Source organism: Saccostrea cucullata, unplaced genomic scaffold (genome assembly GCF_032062105.1).
Source record: "Saccostrea cucullata isolate Sc308-1 unplaced genomic scaffold, CSIRO_AGI_Scuc_v1 ctg175, whole genome shotgun sequence".
NCBI lineage: Eukaryota > Metazoa > Mollusca > Bivalvia > Ostreida > Ostreidae > Saccostrea > Saccostrea cuccullata.
This window is the reverse complement of record NW_026934326.1, coordinates 502,991-523,496: the sequence shown is the minus strand read 5'-3', so window position 1 is coordinate 523,496 and position 20,506 is coordinate 502,991. Positions and strand designations below refer to the sequence as shown.

General features: G+C 34.2%; 2 protein-coding genes across 2 annotated transcripts; both read right to left on the bottom strand.

Moving 5' to 3' along the window:
- Positions 1 to 7,786: 7,786 nt before the first annotated feature.
- LOC134240533 (uncharacterized) lies at positions 7,787 to 9,830 on the bottom strand. The gene is made up of 2 exons (XM_062722631.1): positions 9,773 to 9,830; positions 7,787 to 9,562 (listed from the first exon to the last, which is right to left on the bottom strand). The coding sequence occupies exon 2, from the start codon at positions 9,189 to 9,191 to the stop codon at positions 8,121 to 8,123; it is 1,071 nt and encodes a 356-aa protein (XP_062578615.1). The 5' UTR covers positions 9,192 to 9,562; positions 9,773 to 9,830; the 3' UTR covers positions 7,787 to 8,120.
- Positions 9,831 to 11,135: 1,305 nt separating this feature from the next.
- LOC134240532 (arrestin domain-containing protein 3-like) lies at positions 11,136 to 20,468 on the bottom strand. Its single transcript, XM_062722630.1, has 7 exons — positions 20,157 to 20,468; positions 16,231 to 16,353; positions 13,684 to 13,916; positions 13,222 to 13,401; positions 12,932 to 13,132; positions 12,707 to 12,818; positions 11,136 to 12,149 (listed from the first exon to the last, which is right to left on the bottom strand). The coding sequence occupies exons 1-7, from the start codon at positions 20,266 to 20,268 to the stop codon at positions 11,599 to 11,601; spliced, it is 1,512 nt and encodes a 503-aa protein (XP_062578614.1). The 5' UTR covers positions 20,269 to 20,468; the 3' UTR covers positions 11,136 to 11,598.
- Between the last annotated feature and the right edge of the window lie 38 nt (positions 20,469 to 20,506).

Below are 20,506 nucleotides of genomic sequence, written 5' to 3'. Positions count from 1 at the left end.
AAATATGCATCCTTAGGACCTTGCAACACCAAAACCATAAGAAAAATTGGGTATAATTGCTACTTTGCAGTGTTACCATGGAAACAAAGTACCAGTGCTTAAAAGTGAATTATTTTTCGCTGCATTAAGAATTAAATTGCCATATAATCAAACAACAAATTAAAGGACTCAGCTTGAATAGTATTTATCTGTTAGAACTGAAGTTGAATATCATATATTGAGAAAATTTGATGAATAAAACAACACTGTTGCTATGGTTACCAAGAAGTGAAAATGTTCGATTTTGTGAACTTTATATCAATATTAAACCCTGTGTGCCAACTTCTTGCATCCACTTAGAGATTAGATGATAGTCAAAATTAAAAGTCAAGTTAGCTGTTAATAAATATCAATCACAAAAGTTTTGGGAATCTACATTTAAGGGTACGTATCCAAGGAAAGAAAATATTTTTCAGGTATTTAAGCATGTATTTTCTGCTTATATCCATAGCAACGCTCTATTTAAAGAATGTAATCTGAATTTTTTCAAATGGGAAAACTTGGAGCATACCAACATCTTATAAAATTGATCATTAGTTATGAGAAAATGTGCCTTTTTCAAAAGATAGGATCAGATTTAAACATACACAGTGTTACTTTAAAGGCTCTCTGTGGTATAAAAACCATGGCAACCATTGCCAACCAAAATGAAATATCATATTTTGTTCTTGGTATATGTTTCAAGGCTCTTTTTTCTATTATTTGGTCACATTTCATCCTATAATTGCTTTTTATTTTTACGTGTATGACTTTATAAAATTCAATAAATATTTTTTTTACTTTTGAATACTTTGTAACCATAGTAACGTATGTAATAGTTGATTTACCAAATATGTTTATCATGCATTTGAGACATCTGACCTTCAACTTTTGGAAACAGTCATTGCCAATTGTTTGCTTTGCCGCAAATGTTAACTATGGGGCTTTAAACATGTTAAAAAATGCCATTTTTCGAACTTTAAGACATGTTGCCATGGTAACTATAAAACATAGCAACCAATTTTTGCCTGATTTCAGTTTAGGGTATCAATGACTTTTATCATTGAGAGTTTGGAGAAATTCTGAGACTATGCGTGCCACAGCTCCTATATAAAATTTCAAATCATTACAGAGAATGGCTCTTAATAGGCAAGAGGAGCATCTGTTAATCCAAACAGGACAGAAAACTAACCATTTCTTGATCATTATTATATACCTAATGTGTATCATCCAATTTTACTGTTGAATTTACGCTATCACGTGACGTCGTGATCCGATTTTCCGGATCACCAACATGTTGTTTTCTGAATCCATATCACCACTCTCTGAAACTGATGACGTGGTGCGCAGAAATATGACGTTATTTTTATTGCGCGTTAAAAAGTCCCTTGTTATTATGCTGTGTTTAATGGATTAATATTATCCAATTTATCTCTAAAGGTGTATTTAAATATATTTAGCCAGTTATAAGGGGGTATATAATAAATTGATCATTATAACAGTAACTTGATCCGAAGAGCCGTATCACGTCTCGTTGACAGGCGCGGATCATCAGATCAAACTCGACGCTTCGCGTCTCGTTAGATCTGATGATCCGCGCCTGTCAACTCGACGTGATACGACCCTTCGGATCAAGTTACTGTTATAATAATATATATTTATGTATTGCCACCTCTGTAACATGAGATTTTAGAAAACTTATACCCATCTGAACAGCTGAAGGAAAGATACAAGTATGTTTTCAAAAAGCTGTGCCGTCTTTGTCAGCAATCATCGACAAGAAAATGACATACGATAATCAAGCAGTATTAATTTTAAGCATTTCTTGCCTTTGTATTTTTCACAAGCCTTTTACAGAAATTAGCCCTACCATATGAAAGAAAGTGCAAAAAAGAGATAAAATACGAGCAGTAATGCTTGCATGCATTAAAGACCATTTCTGTTTACCAAGAGAAAATAGAAGAAAAAAATTCGACAAATTTCTGAAAATAGTGTTATTTATTTTCAGCCATTGCCATTTTTCCTCTGTTCGTTTTGTCGACTTTTTTAAGATTGAAAATTAAATCTGTTGAAAAATCAAGTCGTACGAAGATAATATATCCAGAAAAACAGCCATCTTTCGCCTCAGGGCTCCACCAAGTTCATCCATCTTACAGTATTGGTCCTTATTTTTTAAAAAGAAATCGGTAATTTTCGAAACCTACAAGAATTGTTTGGAATTCTTGAAGTTAATATGAACCAGAGTTCTCGCTCTTTGTTCATGTTGTTTAATCTGTTTCAGTTAGCGCTGACATTAATGTTTAGCGACAATTACCGAGTACCTGATAATAAATTCTTATTTTCGGAATTTTAAAAAAAATTACATACAAAAATAAATATATAATGCTTTAACATAATAATGATATTGTATCTTATGATGTAAATTTATAATTAATTTCAAATAAAACCTAATATAAATTTTTATTTGAATTGAAAAATCAATTTTCGAAAATTCAATACATGTATGTCGTAGTAACAGTGACATTTGTACTAAAGGACATACATATAAATTCTGGACACAGTCAATGTCATGTTCAAAATATAAACTTTTCAGATAATAACACCAAACTTTGATGCCGTATTAGTAGTTCATTTGTAATACTATATTAGTGGATGAACAGCGAGTTTCGATTACAGGAATTACTGCTCCTTGTTTAACTTTTCAGCCTTTTTGTATTGTGGACAAACATTGAACTACACGAAACGTAAACGGGAAGAGGGGATATTGAATAGATGTGTAAATACTACAACACGATCTGCCTAATTGATGTATTGTCTCTGTGTGTACGAGTTACATTGAAGCAAATCTTTAAATACACCTAGAAGTCGGATCGTTCTAGCAATACTAAAACAATTTCTGTTAAAGGTTTCCAGAAAACTGTATCTATTTCTTTTGTGCAAGTTATACATAAGGATGTGTATTGATTACGGCGATAAAAACTTTGTGTGTGTGTCTCAGTCATTTAAATTTACCTATAGGCATTATATCCTTTCGATATACAAATACCTATTATTATGTATATAAATGAGAGAGAGAGAGAGAGAGAAGATAGAGAGCGATAGAGAGAGAGATGGGAATGAAGAAGAGAGAGATTTTTTTTCAAAGTACTTAGTATATATAAATTTTTTTTCTACAATAACAACATAATTTTGTATCGTTTTAAATCATTTTCACTTTAATTAATAATAATAATAAAAAAAATAATTGTTCAATTTTAATATCATAAAATCAGGTTTTTTGTGGTATCAGACACCTACTAAAGATCAAAGGTTATTATAAATATTTTGTTCTCTCTTGACGTCGTGAATCTTTTTTTTCTCAAGGAGACCTAGCTTAAGATTTTTAAAAAAAAAAGTATCCACATTGAATTACATTAAAGTGTGAATTTACGTCTTTATAAATACAAGAGGGATTTACAAGGATTGATATTGTATTTTCATCTTTTCATCTAAGTTTCCTCAAGGGGCTATGATTTCCTTCCCCTTTTTGCATAAAATTTGAATCTTTCGAAGGCTTAAACACAGTGATGCTAAACCATGTTAGTAAATCTGTCAACGTTTTTAAACATCGGAGACCTCATGCCTTTGCACTTCTACAGACAAAAATCATAACCACAGGAATTTTGTACAATGTCTGTATGAATTAATGTGCAATCATATATAGAATGGTTTTTTTTCTTTCATATATAATACTTTTTTGTTAGAATCTGTTCGAGGTAATGTTATTTGAAAAGGATTTCTAAAGATTTGAATGGTATTTTAATGAAGGCACTAGCGCCCGCGATTGGTATAGTTAATCAATGGTAATGTCAATAGCGCTATCAATCAGTGTTTTACTTTATTAAGTCATCAAGGAAATCTGGCATCTGACATGCCAATAATTTTCTTTATACCACAGAATCAAACATTTGAAATAGAGAGAAAACGTTTATATGAGTGAGAACCAAAAGTCTCTGACGAGACATAGCTCTACAGATCTCTACTGACAGGTTCTTATCATTTGTATTTAAGCAAGAGAGGCTTAACATTGTATTCCAATAATTTTGTTGTTGGTTTTATCTGTGAGTATTTTCTGTAGTAGTCTATCAACACTGTTCATGAATTTATTAAATTGAAAGTGATATCATGTAATTTGACACCGTATTAATTTCTGAAACTACGGATGATAAATATACTTGTTATGTAGCTGATAAATAGTCTCTAATAAAATACTATTGTTTGCAGCTGACTGTAAAGTTTCACGTTACGTCACGATCTAGTTGACAGCTGCACTCAAGGTAAATTGTACACGCCTCCTAACCGCAAGCTTTACGACTGGAACTTTCTTCTTATCCCTGATTGGTTGCTCGTGCAACAGACTATTTCCGTATCAATGTTGATAATTTGAGATGACCAATCACGTGAATTGTTTACGCTGGATGCATCTGATGAAAAAGATCGTGACGAAACGTGAAACTTTACAGTTAGCTGCAAACAATAGTACTACCAAAAATCTAGAGAATTTTAGCGTTCAATGTCTTGACGTTTTATTGAACGTTGAGTTTGTATTAAGTTTACGAGTATGCCCGAAACATTCCGAATACGAGCGTTCGAACAATATCGAACGCCCCGTAATAAACAAAAAATTTTAAAAAGTCGTCTGGTCAAATTTTCAGAGCTAAATCAAAGAAAGGAAGTGGATCTTGTCACCAGTGTAATAGTATTAGATTTGTATAATAAAGTTATAGAACTTGCCAGAATATTTATTTTAACTTTTATTTAACTTATTAAAAACTTAGATCCACTCCTTAGTTCTCCCTTACCTGTATTACCTGTACATATGTGTATATACCCCAGGGCATTGATCAGGTATTTTGGAAGTGGACATTGTTATTTTGGGTTTTATTGGTTATTGATTTGAAAGGTCTGATTCGATTGGTTTTCTTGGTTAGTCTGGATTTTTCCCGCTTTGTATGAGTATTCTTTGTTCTATGGTTGATCAGGCCAGACCTATATACATAGACTTGAGACTGAAGATTTTCCTTCTCTGGTAAGTTACTAATATTTTCTTATTTTAAATGTTCATCCTATAGAATGCAAAGGTTATATCCATTTGCACTTACTAAAGTGAATGAATGATTTTGAGAGAAAGTTATTTTATGATGCATATTTATTATTGGTTACAAGATCAATATGAAGTATTTTCTAGAAGTAATTTGAAGTTAATCAGATTATATGTTTTTATGATGATCAAAGATATTTTTGATTATATTTTCAAAGTGAGCAATTGGTACATTTTTAAGAGATTATATTTTTAAGCATTATTGTATTAAATTACAGATCACCATTCATATAGATATACATTTTGTCAGTCAGACAATTTATTGGGAAAGCCTGTTCCCACAGAATGGTGAGATTTATATGTTTTATCTTGGATATCTTTTTATGATTATTTTGGGAGAAATATGTCAAGATTTATATATTCAAGAGTTATCTCCCTTTGATGATAATTGTGTAAACTTAGGATGATAATCTATTATCTTCATGTTACATGTAAAAGTAATGACTGAACATTATGTTTGTAATATTTACATCCTATTTATTATTGTTTTATGATATTTACAGGGCTGTATTAAAATTGATGTAATACGCCATGTCACTCCACTGTGAATAAATATAAAGAACCCTGACAGGAGTTGTCGATTATTTCCATACTCCTGTTACACCAGGAACATACCGTAAAATATGACAGCCCTTGCCAAATTATGATAGAGGTTAGAATTGTCCAAAGATGGATGAAACTTAAGGTAAAAAAAAATGCTGATACTTATTCAAAGTCTAGCCACAAAGGGATATATCTGTGAAATATGAAAACCCTATTCCATGCACCATTCAAAAGTTATAGACAAAGATTAAGTTTTTCAAAAGAAAACAAACGCCAATGTCAATACTATTGGTACCTATGTCACAAAAAAAAAAAAAAAAATGAAAGCAATAGCACCGACCCTTCAAAGGTTTTAACCAAGGTTTTAAGTTTTACAAAAGTATGTCAAGCTCAAAATTCAAGGCTATTATTGTTCTTACCTCAAGGAAGTCTTCTCGCGAGGAAAATACATGCAAAATAAGAATGTTCTGGTTCTGAATATTAAAAAGTTATGGCCAAATTAGCAAAAGTGGGTCCATATACGAGGTTAAGAGGTCAAAATATTTTGTTACCCAGTGAAATGTCTTGACACAAGGAATGTTTAATATGAAAGCTTCAGCTCCAATAGACCAAAAGTCAGGACAATGCTTAAAGTTTTTGCGGACAAACAGTCAGTCAGCGCAAAAACCATTTGCCCCCGAATCTTCGATTGTGCATATGAAAAAAAATCTTTGGATACCTTTCAAAAAGTTAACTCAGAGAACAATTGGAAATGCAAATCTACAGCCGTCATCACTGATACTGATAATCTCCTACTATACGACTTCCGGTGTCCCTTGATAGAATATTTGTCAAGGTTAAATATTTCCTTGCATCCAACGACCATGGATATTTCCTTTTTTATTAACAGTACGTACGTTGCATGAAAATAATGGTATTTCTAAAATGATTAATACAATAGTAAAATATTTTCAACGTTTTAGATACAGTTAAAAAGTCGCGTCATTTAGTTATTCTTAATTAACCTATGTTACATAAAAATGTCAGAGAAATTTATATGTTTTGTCATAAGCAGACGTTTATACAATGTATAACCGTTCACATGCAATCCCAACAGATAAAGCTTCATCAACATATAAAGTTTTTGTGTTAATAAAAGTACTTTGAGCCTAAAATCCGATTAGGGAAAAGTTTGGTCAATTTGTTTAACCCTGACTTATTGGAAAAAGAATATTCGTAGCTTAGGGCTTACAAGAATTATGACACCAGTTTTCGGAGAGCCGTGAAATTGGCGGCTTTCCCGATTATCCGACTTTTACCCTCGCCCCCTGACTCCGCGCAGTAATCCCCTGAATTACACATTTGTTCTGGAAAACAATGTTCCTCTTAACTTAATCACTTCTTATTAATTTGTTGATCTTCAATTTTAATTTAAAGCAATTCCCACCCTAAGTATTATTATTATAAACGTTTGAGTAATACGTTGTTGAGCAGTCGTTCAATAGACGACTTGTTAGTAAGATTCCGTCATGTTACCACACAATCTAGGCTTGGGGAGTAGGAGCAGTTCTAAAACACGCTATTTATCGAGGTTCCAGTTCATCATAATCCCTCTCGAATCGACTGCAATTAAATTCGACACTGTTCTCTTGTAGGACAGCTGGGAAGAGCAAATAGCGTATTTATGACGGGAATTTAATGGTTTGCCAGAGGACTATTTGATCAGGCGAAGTATTACTGACGAGAGACGGACAGCTACTTCAATTACAATCAAATACAAAGGTAGCAGAACATAGTTAGAAGAAGCCATGGGACTGCTGCTCATTGCAACGCAGTAGTCCAAGCACCTGTTTTGAGATCCTGTTGAATATATTGAACGTCTATTGACAACATTGATTTGAAGTTATTAAACCTTGGAATATCTGAATCTTTAAACTGAATAGATCTTGTAAGGAACATGTAATATAAGCTTTAAACTTCCCCCAATATGAATGAAACCTCTCTGAGGCTAGCCTCTGAGTAACTTTATTGTACTGGGTGAATTAGAACTGTCAGAAAGAAACGTTCAATTCATATCAAACATGAAAAAATATCTTAAGCAAACAATGCCATTTAAATACATATTTACTAAATAGAAAAGACTTCATTAATATATGGAATACATAATAAAGAAACGATTCAATAATAAATTTGTACATGTATATATAACATTAGAACGTTTGTTATTGCAGTTTGGGGCTTGGGTACAGGTTGGTAAAATTTTGATAAATAGGACTTAACATCCATATATAATTTTACATACTAGTATTTTCAATTAAGCCTTCAGCACTCTCAAAGTATTTTACACGTACACTGTAAACAATTCAAACGTAGTCAAAATGACAAATTTCCAAGTTTTTAGCGAATATTAAACGAAAAAAAAATAAATGAACACTTTAAGTCATGAAAAGAAATTGTTTCTTAATGTATTCACCGGAGTTAACAGATTATCATTTTGTCTGTGTGAGGCAGTTCTTGTAATTGTTCTACTGGACGTGCCCGCTGATGGTACTCTGCCGCTAGGGGTCGTTGAGGTAGCGCACAGAGAACGCGGTTTTTCGGAAGCGGGACGCTGAATGGTAACTTTAGGTGTTGGTTTCTTGCTGCGAGGTTTAGCGCTCTGGGCCCGTCGCTTGTCGTAAGTAATAACATTGTACTGTATAGGGTTTGTCATGTTTAAGCGAATTGCCCGTTCACTCCACATTATGTTTCGACATTCATAACTTCCGTCTTTGTGCAGCATCGGCAGCAGGCCGTACCTCTGGTACAAATCCTGCCTCGAACGTTCCAGGTCTGTTAATCCCTTAGCGTGATGGGCCAACATATCCCAATTTAGCTTAGTCTTTTCGGTTTTCTTTTCCAAAGCAGTCTCATTCACATTTCGTTTAATTAATTTCCAACTTCTTTTAGCGCCACCTAGCGCGGATGTTATTTCTTTCATGCCGGTTTCCGGTTTCTCTTCTTCAATTTCTTGTGTTTCTTCTGAAGTAGCATCCTCCTTTGGTTTGGCGGCATTGACGAACATCCTCGCGGCTGCCCCCGATACGTCAGTCAGTCTGTTCAGAGTCTCTTTCAGTTTGGTGTATCCTCTACTACTCCCATATTGAGTATTTCCACAGGTCTCTGTCATAGCTCCTTGAAATATAAAACTGCTTTTGAAGTTCGGTTTAGGTCGGATGAGGAATTTTGCACTATCATCATTGATTCTCTTCAGAGATTCACCGAAGGAATTCCAAAATTTGTCGTTTGTATTCTGACATGGAGTGACCCCCTCATCGTCCGAGTCGGAGAACGAGAGCTCCTCATCAGTGACAGAGGCCACGGAAATGTTCACCTCACTCCGCCTCCCGGCAGACGACAGCCGCCCGGTGGCAGACGACACGGGCCGCCCCACAGGTGACAGAGCTGTCCGGTTTGTCCCACGCGCTTCTTTGGAGCTCATGAAGCTTTCCTCTTTTTCTTTTAATATCATTTGACCAGTTCACGCCGTCTTTTTGAAACATAATCCAATAAAATACATTTCACAATTCCCTTTAAAATATCAAGTCCATCTTTGTTTGTCTAATGAATAATATTTCGTTTTCACAGTTGTTCATTATTTTCACTCTCGTTTAGTCGGTAATTAACGGTGTACTTGACAGGTAGAGTCGGTCGATAGTTTGCCTAGCTACCCTTTAACCATTCTCCTGTGTGTGTCCATATACCGTTTTTCCTAGAGCATTGCCTCTTTTTGTACCCGTTTATATACTGTGTATATAACTTGGACTGCATTAAATGAACAAAAATACCTGGCCAATAGAAGTCCTCGCTGCCAAAGGCGGCTGTCAACCGATACAAATACTTCTATTGAAAACGAAAAATATGTAATTATTTCTACAAAGGCTTACTGCATATTTTGATATTTAAACCTCTTGTTTCGGCACCCTGTCTTAAATGTGTAAGAGAGTTTAAATATACCTGGCTTTTTAAACGGCCAATGGAAAAGGATGGCATTGAAGATGCACGCATTCTCAATAATTAACCGCAATCACAAATATTACAAGTAAATATTACCCAAGAGCTTTGTCAATAGTTATAGATCAAATATTGCTGCTGAACAGAAGTGCTTCGGGAATTTTACGACTCCTTCGATGGAACTTTTTATGCTCCATTAGAAGATTTTCAGCACTATCATGAAGACAACTTTAGTGGGATTGTGAATTTGTCGATTTCCAGTCGGGCTGGTTAAATAATGAACCTCGTACGATCATGAGATAATCTACACAGATTGTCATTGTGTTGCATTAGGTAATCCTATACAGGGTAGCTAGTTCTATCAAATACAGTTATTTTTCAAAAAGACTGTCGCCTCTAAAGGAAGATTAAAGAGATATGCTACAAGAACATTACTACGTTACTTCTGTTCCGAAATATAAAAGTAGAACGACAGATTGAATTTAGCTTAAACAAATAATCAAAACTGTACACGCTGTTTGCTTAAGGAGGATCAAAAGATTGAATCCAATTGTTTTTAAGGGAATTTAAATGCTACAATAGTGCAACACGGTTTTGTTAATAAGACTTCCAAGTTTTATTTTTACCAATAGTGTAGTACTATGTGTCCATAAAAAGAAATTAAAGTTTAAAAAATTAGCTCAGTATTCATTGCCAAGTTGGTATTTGGCATTTGCAGCAGCCTCAACAATGCTCATATCAATCTTGTGTTATTTTCAATTACCGAAATAAATCAATGCCACTGATTAAGATGTATGGTTACAGTTACCCAGTATTCCATGTCGATGTTCCTCTAAAATCGACACGTTTTATAGATCATTCGAGCACAACGTGCCTCCACACCATACAATTTGCATGTAATGACTCTTTTTATGGTTGTGAAATTTATTAAAATCTAATTTGGTTAATGTATTCTTTTGAAATTTTCCCGAACGTAATGGAATTTCCCTTGATATTGTTTTAAAACTAGACTTAATGGAAGCAGTTTTAAAAAGTTTAAAGAGCAACATAAATCTCTGTAGGAATAATATCCTTTCATATTTTTTCCTACACCATTTTTTTTTCACTTACAATTTTCATATGTATATATATAATATTTGAACAGGTGCTCCGACTACTGCGTTGCAATGAGCAGCAGTCCCATAGCTTCTTCTAACTATGTTCTGCCACCTTTGTATTTGATTGACATTGAAGTAGTTATCCGTGCCATGATCGGGTAAGACTTACCAACTAAAGTGCTAGTACGAAAAAGATCATTTTGAACCGTAATACAGTAGACTTTCACCGGCAATCAGTGGCGTTCCCATCTTACAGGGATGAAACGTTAGAAAATTAAATAAACATATACAATTCCTTACAAAGTCCAAAGCTATGTTTAGAAATTCGAAACCCTGAATGACCAATATACATTTGTATAACCAGATAATAATTTATTAATTTGATTGTTTACATTTCAATGTGTATTACTTTCATGCACATTTTGCACTGTGTATACCAAGGATATGTATATTCCAGTTTGTATTACCAGTCCTATACATGGCACAATATCTTCATCACGTGACTGGTAGCTCTGAACATAGTGCTCACGTTATTTTGTTTTAAATTACATGTAGTTAAATATACACGAAATCACATATTCATCATGAATACAAAGGATATTTTTCTCCTCAAGAATTATGTCTACTTTTAAAACTGTAAAAAGTTCACTATTTCAATAGAAAAGGTGCATCATATACATTTTATCTGTTGAAATGTGCGTTTGATTTGAAGCAAAAATAATAAACTCTCTTGCAATAAAGTTAGGCAAGATCTGTCTTGTCAAGTATAATACTTTTCAACTGATGGCATAGAGATACTTTGTAAGATTAATGACGTCATGGTGTCCATCATGAACTCTCTTGAGATGTTTCCACAGTTCCGTCTGTCACATCCACTTGAACCTTAATCTCGGGACTTGGACTTGTAATGTCCGACTTTTTCACTAATACTTCTGTTTCCGGTTCCTGTTCACAAAGATCTTCAAGTTGTCCTTTTATGACGTCATTTGGTGGTTTTTGATTAAATTGTGATTCAAGGTCAACTTGGGCAAATAAAGGTGAGAGTCCGTCCTTTGTCACTATTGATGGGGACGCCTCTTCACTGTCGGTTTTTGAAGAGTCTATTTTCTCGGAGGATATCGATATTGCTGTGACCCGGGGCTCCTTGAACTTCAGTCGGTCGCTCAGCCTCGTCATCGACATCCGGGAGGGGGCGCGACTGACAGTGCCCTCTTTATCCACGTTGTTGACCTGAACACGCTCGTGAGGTACACAGACGTAGAGGGGGCGGTACAGGATGACTTCGTCCGTCTCCTCCTCCCCGTCCCCCATGTAAACCTGACCCAGCTGGAACTCGGAACTGACGTACATACCTCCCTCTACATTAGGAACACAGTGATCTACAATAAAAAGTCCACAACCGTATCTGTACATTCTGTAACAAGGTGCAAACTCACGGAGGAGAGAAAATGCTGCTCTATTTACCGTTTTGCGATTCATTCGAAGCATGAAAGAAACTTCACAACTGAATTAGCAATAGAATTGAAATCGGAGAGCTCAGGTGAGAATATTTTAATGCTGCACATTTTTGATTGCAATTTACTTTGAAAGTTGCAGTTTGTCTACAACTTTTTCATGTTTACATACAAAGTATTATGAACTTCAATGTTTTTTAATCTTCTAGTATAGTAATCTTCATAGTTTCAAAAGTGAAGAGGTCGGTTTATTGTAACTAGATATTCTCAAGAAGACTGTTTTGCTTATGATATCAATTTAGTTTGGTGTAGTCCACCTGTGTGGCAATTTTAAGTGCAAATAGACCAAATTGCGGAAATGTTTAGAAACTTAATTTTTACAGACAGCTATTGACAGACGGACAATGGTCACTTTGCCAGCTTCTTTTTCAGTGATCCTATAGCTATATATCTACATGGACCTGATGATAAAATATTCATACCATACTGGAGGATAGGATAAGGTGCGTTCGATATTCTATAAGGCGTTGTCGCAATTGTAAGCGGAAAATGAAGATCCAGAACCTCTCCCGAATCCTCCATTACAAGACAGGCCTAGAAAACGGAAACTTACATTCTTCAAAATTCACAAAAATATATAAAATACTAATAAATTACTAAATAAAATCCACTCAAAAAAAAGTAAAGCGATACAGAGCATATCTGACCTTCAGGGTGTAGTAGATCTGTACTAAACTACAAACGTCCACCATTGATGGCGGCACAACCGGAAGTTGAAGATGTTGTTGGAGGTCGTCAAACTTTTCGGTTGCGTGCGCATGCACCGTTTCCCCTCGGTACTGCCATACTTTGTGAGACACTTCTTTGCATAAACCTAGTACTCCTTTATTGATGAAAAACTCAACATGCTGAAAAATATTAACAATACCTTATGTATTTACCATGCCTTTCAAAGGGGAAAATAGAAATTCAGTATTTAATCAAGTAAAAATATTACCTGCACAAGTTTACAGACGATCCATACGTCTTGATCGCTGCCATTTTGAATTTCTGCGCGCAGCTTGATGTTCTCGCCTGCGCAGTAGGCACTTCTCTCTAGGACTGCTTCCAGTGAAACAGGGCCTTGAGAACAACAGAAGCAACAGGAATACCGCTTATCGCTAGCTCGAGTGGGCGTCTGTAAAAAGGGTATGCAACAATTACTGTGATAATGGCGTAGCTACTACATTTAGGGATATTTTACTCAAAGAACTATAGTCATGAAATCTTCCGAGTAAATTTGCAAGTTCGGGATCGGTTTAATTGGGATGTATAATGCATGTGAAGATTTTTGAAGAATACAAAACCAAATATAGAGGTTATCTTTGCATGGAAGAGTATACAGTGGAATAAAAGATTCTTTGTACCTTCTGCAAATGTTAAAAAAACACACACAAAGAAATTATTAAGTTTTTATTACCAGGTAACGCTCGTCCATGCAGTCTATATGTGGACCAATGATTGTGAAGTATTTTTTACTTTGTGGGGAGGAGGATACGGGCATGTCCATAGTTGCCCGGATGTAGTATCGAATAGTGCCGACCTTACTTTCAAAGGAACACGGAAGTGTGCTCTCCGGAAGTTTGAACTGGAAGTTATATCTGTGGTTGCCCCGCGGCATGATGGGTACGCCTCCTTCTATTTCTTTCTTATCTATAAAAACACAGATTTTGTGATTAAATGTCAAAAAATTCCTAAATACTTTGTAAGCCTTGGGAACATATTACATTTTTGATGTTCATTCTTTCTTTCCGAAATTATAGATAGATTACGCTTTTTTTCAGTATGCCGTATTTTCCTTTATACACTGCACATGTAGTTGGTCGTCTCTCAATGCTCGTTATTCAGTACGAAATACCAGTCACTCTAGAATAAAAAGTGAAGCTATCTTCCTACTCAATGTTGGTAACCTATTTGTCATATAACAATTTTCCCCTTCAAACAAAATTTTTAATTAATAGACATACAAATTATTTTCTAAAATTTAATTAAATTTTGATCAAAGAACACTGCTGTTCGAACAATATGAAATATATGAAGATAACGAACGGTACGGGTATTCAAACTCAAAAATCCATGCATTAAACAATACAAAATAGGAGCAGGGCAAACACAGACCTCCAAAATATCAGAGGTGGGATCAGATGCTATGGACGAGTGAGTATCCTCGCTGACCGGTGCTCCTTGTCATGATCGGGAAATAACGGAAGAATCATCCGATAATTCAGTGTGTTAACAATAACCTAACAATTTAGTATGAAAATTCAGTCAGCATTTGACTCAATGGTAAATTGTATTTGCTGAAAAGGTGATAATCTTGTATCGACCATAGAACATACGAAATGACGTTTTTTAAACGAGATTGCTGATATTCTTGTTTCATCTTTTTTTCAATAATTAACCTTGTTTTAGAAATTGCTCATACTAAGATCATGCTCTTGCGTATCGAATTATCTGAGATATATAAACCACGTGTGTAGGTGATGAAGGTATATTGCTGCATAAATAAGGGTAATTAACGATTGAAAAGTTAAATTCATCACATTTATCATAATGCTTGGTTGTTAGATTACCATTAGCATCTTTTTTAAGTAAAATATCCAAATATGAAACAAATGTGCCCGAATCTCTGGTATCTTTTATCTCAAGCTCAACGGGATATATCGTATCGACATAAAAATGGAAATAGCCAATGTTAAAGACAATACGTCGTATAATCTCAATGTCGAGTTGAAGGCCACAGTTAGTGTTTTTTTTTTTCTTTTCATGAATAAATTTTGAACACATTCTGCTTCATATGAATAGAAAAATTGGTCTGTTAATAACGGGGCGCAATTGTTACCCATGGGAATTCCAATAGAATGTTGGAAGACATAGTCTCCAAAAACACATAGATATTTTCAATCTGAAACTCAAACATCTCTTTCATATCAACTTCTGAGTTCTTGTGTGGACAATCAAAATGTCTTAACATAATGATTTTCAAATGACCAATGACAAGGTAATTAAATTTACGAATTCCATTTTTATTGAAAAAGCAGCTGTCAATGATATCAAAAAGTCTGGACTTAAATTTTTCATGGGGAATGTTTGTGTTTAAAGTTGAAAAGTCTTAATTTTTTAAGCTGTTGAATTTAGTAAATTTTCTCAAAAGTTCCTTGGAATTTTTAAGTATCCACATCCGTTTTCACTATTCGAATATACTGGTTGAACAGTACTCCTGAAGTTTTTCCTCCACTGTTGTTAATGTTATAGTGAGGAGTAAAGAAAGAGACTTGGTAGATCATTTATTGGAACCCACTTTGTATCTTTGTAAGGAATTTTTCATGAAGTTTGGAATCCAATATAGATAAGGTAATTCAAATTCATTCATGTTGTTGGGATATACAAAAATATTCAAAACTGAAATGTGATTTTGAATTTTTTTGGTTTTCTTTGAATTCTTTTTATGAGGCACAAATATTAACTTATTATAAGACCGTTTCTAAGAAACTTGAATCACACTAAGACGCATAAAATAAAATTTGTTGCAGAAAAAATTCAATTTCAAGCTTCATTTTGAGACTTCCAGTTTGAATTAAATTATAACTTCAAGAGTTATCTATCCTAGCTGATGATCGCATATTCTTAAGCTACCACAGACTTTTTTAATGTATAGAATCCAGGAATGTTATTCACTGTTGCTGCATGTGGTTAATATTTGACTCTGATTCAAACAGGCATGAAAAAAAGCTTTCAAAAGGATATATCAAAAATTTCCTTTGTTCTTAAAGTTTTTTTTAAAAGTATTAACCAGTTTAAAAGGGTTTGTAGTTTAAACGGAAGCAAACCAACAAACATATAGGCTAATGAGAAAAATGGAAACGTAAACCATTTTTCTTTTTTTTTTTTAATTCCATCGATACATTCCCATTCATGATCTACACTGTAAGCCCTATGAAGCGTTTCTTTACATTACTATGCACACCTTTCCCCCATATGACTTTCTTCTCATCGATGTAATACTCGTCATCTTTAACGCTCCGTCTCTCTCCCGCTTTCGTGATCTTCCACTCCACGTGGGATTTCCCTCGCAGCAGAAGCCGTATTCCTGTAAGAGACGAGACATGTTCTTTACAATAGGTCTGTAACAGATGATACATAGACTTGTAAAGTACAATGAGTCTGTACAGACGATATATAGACTTGTAAAGTACAATAAGTCCGTAGCAGAAGATATACGAGGGGTGATCAAAAAGTTCGCAAACTAATTGAATAACTTCCATAAAAGAAACAATATTTGGTTTTAATGTTGATTATATTTTAAATCAATCCTCTCCAATTTTAATGCACATCAACCACCGTTCTGCGCATGCGCGAATCACGTGATATTGGCGGTCACGTGACCCCCTTCGTAGCGTTCTGTCACAAAAGTCAAAAGATTTTTCCGAGTTTTATATTTCTTTCCATGTGAGTTAATTTTTATGACAAGAACAGTTATTAATTTGTCAGAAATGGTCATATCTCGGCAACAGAATGGGCGGATAATAACATCCTTTCCAAAAATAAGCATGGCGACCATTAAAACACAAATCGTCTGTCTCAGGAGAGACCTTTATTCAAGGTGGATAGAGAATGGGTGCATCCTTTTTATCATATCTAATATGTTTAAAATCTAAAGTAAACTATATCTTAGGTATTTAATACTTATATCATTGTTCAAATATTCAACTATTTTTCAAAGTGCTAATTGGAGGTCTTTGATAGAAAATTGCTTAATTAAAAATACATATCTTTTCAAACTTGCTTTCACTGGGCAAGATGACAAGTATCATTTTTAACCATCAGCCTTCCTTCACTAAAACAATTAATCCAATCATTATCTGAATTTATGGGAACTCATTTATCTCAGTAAACAAATTATTATATGATACTGCAGAGGGATTTCTAAGATATTACAATAAATTGTACAGTCGTTTGTTGAACGAGTTCGACTGAGACAACCATTTTTCGTCACAAGTGACCTAAATAGTGACGTCATTTTCACATTGTGACGTCACAAACAAGGAGAGAAACTTTATTCAGCATATGCTATTTATAGACCTTGTGTATGGCTATGTGTGTACCGAATTTCATTCTAATCTGAATTGTGGTTTTGTAGATATAGAGATAGTTTGCGAACTTTTTGATCATCCCTCGTATAGACTTGTAACGTACAATAAGTCTGTAGCAGACGATATATAGACTTGTAACGTACAATGAGTCTGTAACAGACGATATATATATAGACTTGTAACGTACAACAAGTCTGTAGCAGACGATATATATATATAGACTTGTAACGTACAACAAGTCTGTAGCAGACGATATATATATAGACTTGTAACGTACAACAAGTCTGTAGCAGACGATATATATATATAGACTTGTAACGTACAACAAGTCTGTAGCAGACGATATATAGACTTGTAAAGTGCTACAAGTCTGAAACAGATGATATATAGACTTGTAACGTACAATAAGTCTGTAGCAGACGATATTTCAGAAATGTCAGAATCTAATTTTTGGAGATTCATGAGGTTATGAACTACGACGCTTCACGCCGGCATATTTCATAACGCGCTTCATGATAAATATGCCGACGTGAAGCGTTGTAGTTCATATACCTCATGAATCTTCAAAAATTAAATTCATTTCTTATATTTACATTTTTTTATGACTTGCCTTAAATTTACGTCATTAAGCTGTAATTTTAAAGCAAAACAGTGTGCACTATATTTTTTGATATTAAGTGCGGTATTATGACGTAACAATGGAGATATCCATGCTTATTCGTGGTACATATGTAATAGCCATTTCTACTAGTTTGTAAATCGTCTGTTACAGACTTATTGTACGTTACAAGTCTATATATTTACATTTCCAATAAATTTCCCCTATGATTCTTTACAAAATAAAGTGCAGTTCATTTTCTCATGAACTACAACTGTTAGTTTAAGTTCTCGTCTTGACTAAAGTCGTCTTTTCAGCGATATACTCTGTTCAGCTACATTATATGTTCAACAAGATGTGATTGTGAAACACTGATGCCCCCGTATGGCAGCTTATGGCGAGGATTTTTTTCAAAATAAAAGTGAAACTCCAAAAGTAAAGATTGTTGGTATCCAAGGAAAGTCTTGTCACAAGGAATACACCTGTGAAATATGAAAGCCCTAGTACTTACTGTTCAAAGTTTCTGGCCAAGGTTAAAGTTTTTTTCAAAAATAGGGTTAAACTCCAAGGCCAATATGTCAGATTTGGTTGTATCCTAAGAAAGGCACTGTCACAAGGAATACACATGTGAAATGTGAAAGCCATATGCATTCAAAAAAGCGCAAGAAACCATAAAGCTTTTGGAAACAACAAGCAGACGGACATATAGTTGGGCAAAAACTCTTCGATAACGGAGGCATAAAAATGGAGTATAAATAAGAGGCCTGAGAGCCTTACCTGTCACCTGATAATCATGCAAACTTTACAGGATTAATTAAAGTTTGTAATGAAACAAAATAAACTGAGAGATGAAGACATGTTAAAGAAAGAGAAAGTTTATAGGATGGTCCATATAATAGCTTGTCTGGTACCTGGTAATTAATCATACAGTATCTCTATTAACTTGCCAGACTATTACACTCCCATTTGTCACATATTCAATCCCGTCTTATATATTCAATCACACATTGGACTTTCTCGTCTTTGAAGAAAAAATGAGCTTTTTTGTATCATTTCTATTCATTTGTACTATTAGTTTACTTACAAGAGAACTTGACCATGAAAAAACTGCGAGTACTTTTTGTATTATACATGTGTATATTGAAAATTATATTTTTACAGTAATTAATTATCATAGGTGAATAGCAAAGGGGAATTACTCTTCCCAGTAGAGTATAAGTTCAACTTTGCATACATGTATCCCAGATGCATAGGAATAAAGTATTTCAAAGTATTAATGCATTTTTACTGCATTTTCACAAAATATAATCACAAGTCTCTCTTTAAAATTAACCAAAGCCTGTTGTTTATTTAATTTTACAATTTTGGAGAAGGCATTCTTGCATTTTACTATCGACAGAGCAAACCCACAAAAAGCTAGAGCAATAAATCTCAAAATATCGGAAAAGACACTTAACCAAATCAAAATGTGCATTTATTACGTGTACTAACCGTAGGTAGAGATTTTCAAAGAAAAAATGTCTCGATACATACCGTAATCAATACAACCCTAACATTATAACGTCTGACCCGGGGAACATCAATTTCACTATTTTGAAAGAGACACACTTAATAATCACAACTTTGCTAATTACCATGAGACAGAGATATAAGGTTAAATAATAAAAATTTTCTTTTCTACTTTACTTTTGGCTCAACACAGCCCCCGATCGTTACACAATAATCCCTGAAACTTCATGTCATGTCATAAAATTCATATTTTTTAAAAGAGGCATTCTTGCAAATCATAAAAAAACACCAAGTTTGTTTGCTATGTATCCAGCGGCAGAGAAAAGAAAAGAATTATTGCATTTTTACTTTAATACCAAAAAGCCAAGCCGTAACAACAGAAACTCAGACCAAGGAGCCACATATTTTGCAATTGTTTGCTTATCATAATATGCATTTTCCATATTATTAATAGGAACCGTCCTTACACCCCAAAAATTCCTATAACTATATGAAGTTTGGAAGAGACACCCTTGATCGTTATACCCTTGGTATTAGCTTGCTACATAATATCCATTAACAAAGATTTTCTAAGAAATAATGCATTTTTCACCTTCAATTTGATCAAAGATCAAATTTTATCCTCACTTAACCTAAAACGAAATAACATTTGCACTTATATACTGTACAATGGCGCACGTGTAGTAAACTTACCTTGAACTTTGATATTTTCAGTATTTTGCACTATGACGTGCCCCGTAAGTGTTTCCCCTGCGTAGTATATGTCTTTGTCCAACTCAATCTCAAATTTTGTCACGTCATCCATTTCATCGTAATAAGCTCACACACTCACATACCCTTGTACAACAGGTGATTTCCCTGAACATATGGGTCCACGGTAATTACTATTTCATTTAATTTGTAGAAGTCCGCCATTGGATCAATACGACACTGTGATTACTGAAGTAATTATCAGTTTTCTTCAAATAATATGAATCACATCATATTCCGATACTTTTTAACAGACGTGTTAATAGAAATACATGAAGTTTTAATTATTTGTA